The 6,865-nt window shown below is 30.3% G+C and overlaps 1 protein-coding gene across 1 annotated transcript; it reads left to right on the top strand.

The window, feature by feature from the left end:
* Window positions 1–2,793: 2,793 nt before the first annotated feature.
* Window positions 2,794–6,865, top strand: LOC100527667 (uncharacterized). Its single transcript, NM_001399605.1, has 3 exons — window positions 2,794–2,896; window positions 5,781–6,211; window positions 6,327–6,865. Exons 2-3 carry the CDS (start codon window positions 5,978–5,980, stop codon window positions 6,681–6,683), a joined length of 591 nt encoding a protein of 196 aa, NP_001386534.1. The 5' UTR covers window positions 2,794–2,896; window positions 5,781–5,977; the 3' UTR covers window positions 6,684–6,865.

Below are 6,865 nucleotides of genomic sequence, written 5' to 3'. Positions count from 1 at the left end.
CAAATAGTAAATTTTGTAATTAATGTGCAAAATTTCTTCCCATGCGACATTATCATGTTTCCCGAACACTAATTGAGGCGACATAATATGTTGGGGACAGTGCTTCTTAATTCTTATTCTTATTGTGAGACCAATTTTATTTATTTTTATTGATAAATAGTAATTATTAGAATTGTTATTTTTCTCACCAGGAGATTTAAATATGCCCCTCTTCTCTTCTTTCGTTTTCCTTTTATTACTAAATCAATTTTATATCTTTCAATTTTAGTTTGTTTCCTTGCTTTTTAATTTGTTTCTGCTCAACAATGCTTTTTTTCCTTAGGAAGTTAGTTTATCTGTCAAATTCGTAATCAAAATTGATTCAAGAGCAAGGAATTGGAAGTTTGGTTGGACACACGGATATATAACATAGGCTAATTTTGGAAAGTAAGAGCACTATCAAATGGGTGAGCTTAAAAGTAGCTTACGGCAACTATTTTTGGGTTTTCAAGTCAAATTATCTCCCTTACTTTCAAAAATCCCATTGCTTTAAAATTGCCAAAATCACAGATATGTTACTTCACGCTTAAGCATGCTTTAGGACCTTTCTTTTTCCTCCGCTACGGCCGAGAATTCAGGTTTGGTTATAAGCAATGTAGTACCTTCAATTTTACTAGAAGATTAAATAGATTATCCTCTTTAAGTGCTTAATTTGGTCACATTCTTTTACCATTTTGTTATGTGAAAATAGTTAATACACTTCAGTCACGAAATTATTTAATTATAAATCACTATATATAATAAATTTATTAATTTTTATAATATCTACGTTTAAAAATCATATGAATCAAAATTTTATATTGGTTGATAGTGTATGTAAATTAAATTTTTTATTATTACAATTTGTTTATATTGGTCAAGGAAAATTTACCTTAATTCTACACAGTGCGCTAAAATAATTACTCTAAGCGATACTTCACTATTAAGCTCTTTAATACCGACACGAGATTAAAGAAACTGTATGATTAGTGACTGAGGTCAATACATTGATTTCTTATTATTCCCACATGCATCATATTGATAGGCTTAAGAGTAGTTAATCGTAAAAATAGTTAGATTTACCTTAAGATAAAGCTACTTCTGTTCGTTGTTATAATGCATAACCACCTAACAGTATCCTTTTATTTATTTTTTGGGGTCCATATGATTATAGCATCCTTAGTAATCTGCTCTCCATCCCATATTTGGGCCAAAGTCCACTGGGCTAACACACACACAAATTGTTGTTCTTATAGTTTTTTCTTAGACCTCACTTCAAGTAAGCAAACAAAAATAAGAGAAAAATATTTGACCGAATTTTTATAAAATTATTTTCATTTTTTTACTATTTTTTATAACTTATTTATACTAAAAACTAATTTAGGAAAGATTTAAAATCATTTATTCTCTAAAATAATGGATAAATAAAAAATGGTCGGAGATCAAAAGTATGTATAAAGCAAAACATGATTTTTAAAAGAATACATTTTATAATTGTAACAAAATAAATAATCACTTTTATTTTTCTTAAACTCTCTAAATAGAAACTAGTTAGCTTTTTATATATATTTGAATTATTTTAAAAAAATGGAAGCAAATGAGTCCTTAATATATTTCAAGAATAATGATTCTCTCACATCCTTCTCCTTCTGTATATGGAATGTGAAATGTATAAATTAAATGACATGTATGTAAGTGAAATTATCTTACATATCTATTGTCTAAAGATTTTATGTTTAGATTGGATATAATATCGTATTTATTTGTGTGATTTATTATTCAAGACCTATTAATAGAGACTGATATATAATATATAACATGATTTCAAGGAAAAGGATTTGTTCCTTATTCGATATCTTGAGAAAGTTTGTTGATGTGGTTGGTAGTCTCATATATGTAATGACATATATGTACATGTCAATGAACAAATCAATGGAGATTATTTGGCCATCTTCAAGCACAGAATTTTTGTCGCATTGGTGTTTTTTCACATCCGTAACTAATAAACAAAATTATTTATATTGAGGTTTTATTTTGAGAACAATATTGGATGTAATTCATAGATTGAAAATCCAATTTAATTAACATAACAACTAAAATGAACATTAAAATAAATAAAAAGGATTTTATTTTTTAATTAGCAAATCCTACTTTATGAGTGCAGACAAACAATTAAAATGTGGTTTAGAGTAGTCAAAAACATAGAGCTGCGGTTAATAGTTTCAATTTTTTCTAATACTAGTATAGAGTAAGACCTTTTCTAGTCCTTTGGTACGATGATCCATTCCACTTTACGAGTCATAAATAGAAGTGATAAAACATATTAGGCGCAGATAAGTGAAAGGTGAGTTGATGTCTCGATAAAAACGTGTGAATGAGTGTGACCAAGTATATCAGCAGCCTCGGTTATATATTATTATAACAACATAATGACATTAGAATTTATGTCCACTTTCATTTGTTCTTAACATAAGATCGATTCTCTGTTTTGATTTATTTTAATTTCCAACTTAATACTTATCAAATGATTTGGCATATCATTGTCTTTTTTACGGCGCCACTTGATAGAAATAATGTCTATTCCTAGGGGCCTTGCCCAATTAAACCAAGGAATATAATGGAACACTCTTACCAATTAATTTATGTTTATGTATATCTCTTAATTAGTTTATGAATATATCGCGAGAGAGTTTAATTTGTTGTTTGCTTCTATCCACCATTTTATTATATATACAAAGTCAGTTTCATCCATCGCGATATATATCCCTATTATTCCTCAAGTTTATAGCTCAACAACTGTTATTACTGTTTCTTTGCGTGTCTTTTGTGGAATTGCATTTCAAGACAACAATTTGCCAAAAATTTAAGAGCATCAAAGGTATGTATATACTACATATAGATGATTCTTGCATGTATATGTATAGCGTAATATTGCTTGTCAGAATTAATGCATGTCAATTGTCATTGCCACCTAATATAATCCGGGCTTCGAATCCACAATATAAGATTTTCGACATGAACTTTCTTTTAATTAATTGATTTGTTAGAAATACAAATACATATACAGACACATTTTGATTGATTCGGTGGAATATGTCCCTGTACATACAATACTCTATTATTAATTGCATGCCTGGGAGTTGAGACATGTCATATGTGCCTGTTTTATGATTATTGTATTGAATGTGACGTTATGCAAACAATACGCATATAAATGACTCGCATTAATAAACCAATAAAAAGGACATTGTTTAAAAAGAAACATATAAAATACTACTAGTATATAATAATTAATAATTATCCATATTGTAGCGAAATCCATATTAATCGTAATTAATATTTGTTGAGCAAACTCGATGACACCAGCCTTGTTTTTGTAATGAAATAGGCCAGAGGGAAAAAAGAAGAAGGAGGAAATTACATCAAAATAGAAGTTAATGGCTTATAGTGTGTTTGAATACCTGTTCACTTCAGTTGAATAGAGACATAAATTCACATTGGAAGTACATTAACAAGTGGAAATAGAATCACACACTTAGATGATTTAGATTTTACGTGACTTAATTAAGTTTGTCTTATTTTGTTAAAAAAAAAGGGAGTTTATCTTACCACTTTCTACCATAACACGGATCCTCTCTATAGTAGTCTCTCTCGTCATCTCTCTTGTTTCCTTTTTTTTCTTCTTCTAACTTTTAACTTCTCATTTCTCTATTTTTTCTCCTCTTTTTCTCTTTATTTTCCCCTCCTATTGCAGAGGTAGAACATGGAGAGGAACCATTTTCTATCATATATTTTAGCACTTGTGATGAAAATGGCACATGTTTGATTAAGCTTATAAAATTGACTTGTAATCCTTTTATAATTTTTTTCAATAAAATTTTCATATGATGAATGCTAACTTAATAAGCATCATGTTGAAGCTTATTTATTTCACTAATATCAAATAAGATTTCATGAATATCCTTTAAAAAAATTTGCAACTACTCATTGTATCAAATGCTTATAATATATAAAGCTCTTATATTTAACACGTTTTTATTAAATATGTTTACCTTATGTACGATAATGATAATTGATAATTTAGAGTAACCAATAACAAGCTTTTATCTATTCCTGAACAAAATTCGGTTCACTTCTTCCTTAGCTCCTTTAAAGTGTGGTGTAGTAACTGCCAATGTTAAGATTATAATAATACACAGAAACATACACAACAACAGATTATAAGAAATTATTAAAATTTTAATTATTAGTTTTTTTAATTAATATAATTGTAACTCTATCCTTTATCGTGTAAGATGCCTCAACATTTTAGAAAAAGTCAAATCCCTTCCTTCATGAAATTACGCTGACTGAACCAATTCAAGGTATATTATTGGCTATGATGCAAGCAATGCCTTTTGGTTCAGTGCTAATTATCATAACGCATATTATAATTCACCTAATGACACCCATTTAGCTCCCAAAGTAAAGAGGAGCTATACCGGATAATGATTTAATTATGGTGTAGCCGATAAGTATACAATAAAAAATGATTTATCTCTTTATGATGGTGACATCAACTGCCACAGCCGACCAATTTTTTAACAGATAACTACACAAGCAATGTCTGCACTAGAATTGACATCAACGACCATTATAATTGGAAATGAACTAGGTTCATTTGAAAAGTAGTTTTTAGTTTTTAATCCTATCTATTCCTTCAAAGTTTTCAGCTAATGCCATGAAATGGAAAGCCTTTTTGATAAGTGCATGCTTAGTTATAATATTTTTCAAATGAAAGTCAGAGCACATATATAAACTAACTCATCTGTATAATTATGCAGCGTTGGCTGCTCCCTGCTTTATTTAAAAATCCGTTGGTGTTTTCCACGCCCTATCCAATGCCTAAAACGTGCTCCAATGGGATATGACGACTTTCCATTTCTTTATGTTCCTCCCAAGTACTCTCTCTGTGTATATTCCTTTCTATAACCCTTTGTCCCTTCAGCTAACTCCACTTTACCGAATTTGGCACCCAATTATTTTGATTCACCTCAAAAATGGGGCATAGCATGCATTATATTAAGTTGGTACTAATGTCAATGAACGTTGATGTTTTTTTTGGAAACTCGGATCTCTTCTGACTAAGAATTAAGGACTCATATCTTGAAATACTGAATTTTATTTAAAAGATTAACTTTCCTTATTAATGTTATTTCATATATACACATTTGGTAATCAAAACCTTAATGGCATACTTGAGAGATATGATGATCAGTCAATCACACGACACTATGTTGTTAAAGAATGTTTTTATGATAGTGCTTAAATAAACAAAATTATAATTTGATGAAAAATCATTTATTACATTTAAAAATACAGTAATATATAACTTAATGGTTATTTTTTAAATAATGAAAACAATAAACCGTGTCAGAGACACATTCATTCTTGTAAAAATCATAGTTCGTTAGAAAGTTTAAGAGGACAGATGACTTTCCATTAACAATGTCACGGGTGGGATGAAAAAGCTTTTCAACTTTATAGTCCAATCATGAGAAAAAGCTTTCATGAGTGTTTTATGATAACTGTTCCGTTTTCCATTAGATTAAATTTAATCCTCGAAAGGTAGATTAGTGCTCGATCCACATATAGCATGATTGTAACAGCCAAAACAAAGACATAAATAATATGGTATTAGTATATAGCACTTAAGATGAAACTGGCCTGGTTAATTAATTAATCCAGGGGGGTTAATCCACATCATAAATTTTTCTTTGCAGTTATTAATTAATTATAAGTCCATCTTCCACGAGTGCTGTTATATTGAATAGAATTATCTCCAAAAAGGTGCTTCAAAGAAACTGCCAACTTGGTAGGACCAGGTAGGCATATAAATATAAGTTGCCCCAAGACCATTTCCTCATTCCACATACTCACAACAGAACATTAAGTCCAATTCTCTCAAACACTACAAACAATGGCCAAGGTTTACCCTCAGATACCTACATCTCCTGATCAGACTCAGTGTCTCACCACCAAAAGAGAAACATACACTCTATGGTTGAAATCACTTGTCTTCCACTCCAATGGTTGCACTGTCTATGACTCTAATGGTGACATAGTTTATCGAGTTGATAACTATGACAGAAAGGGAAGAAGAGAAGTTAATCTCATGGATCTACGAGGCAAAGTTCTCTGCACCATAAAGAAGGTACAAATTTGTTAAATGGCACATTCAATATATATGCTAATAATCTTTCAATTAAATTATTGTATGACTTGATCATAGGATTAATAATTGACCTCTTCCTTTTTATATTATTCAGAGATTACTAGCTCTTGGATGCTGGGAAGGCCACAGGTGCATCAGTTCTGATTTTGGTACACAGGAACAACCATGGTTTCAAGTTAAAAGATGTAATCAAATGATCAAAGGGAAAGTGACTTGCCAAATTTCTGTGGGGAGCCAAAAATACAGCATAGTGAGAATAAGTGGCAAAGCAGAAGCATTTAAGATCGTAAACATAGATGGACAAATAGTTGCCGAGGCAAAGCAAAAACACTCACCCACAGGAGTTGTACTGAGTAACGATGTTCTAACGTTGGATTTGGCTGCTGGCACAGATCATTCCCTTATGATGGCTTTAGTCACAGTATATGGATTGATATGCGGTATAATGTAAAAAAAAAAAAAAGAAAAACAAACAAACTTGCTGGTTGGTCCATTCCATATGAGATACACACAATTCATTCGGTGACTGACTCCTATGTTATTCACATGATTCACTTTGTAAATTTTCTGAGTGACAAGTTTTGTAATCAGATTTTTGCTTAATTAGTTTGTATAAAGATTTTGAGCTTCGTC

The sequence above is a fragment of the Glycine max genome, chromosome 5, assembly GCF_000004515.6.
Source record: "Glycine max cultivar Williams 82 chromosome 5, Glycine_max_v4.0, whole genome shotgun sequence".
NCBI classification, from domain to species: Eukaryota; Viridiplantae; Streptophyta; class Magnoliopsida; order Fabales; family Fabaceae; genus Glycine; species Glycine max.
Note: the sequence above shows the minus strand (reverse complement) of the source record. Positions and strands in the feature narration are given on the sequence as shown.

Excerpts from the sequence above, each read along its gene's own strand:
- LOC100527667 (NM_001399605.1), top strand. The coding sequence starts at position 5,978 with ATGGCCAAGGTTTACCCTCAGATACCTACATCTCCTGATCAGACTCAG. Across the intron at positions 6,212-6,326 it reads TTCTCTGCACCATAAAGAAG|AGATTACTAGCTCTTGGATG; the intron begins GTACAAATTTGT and ends TATATTATTCAG.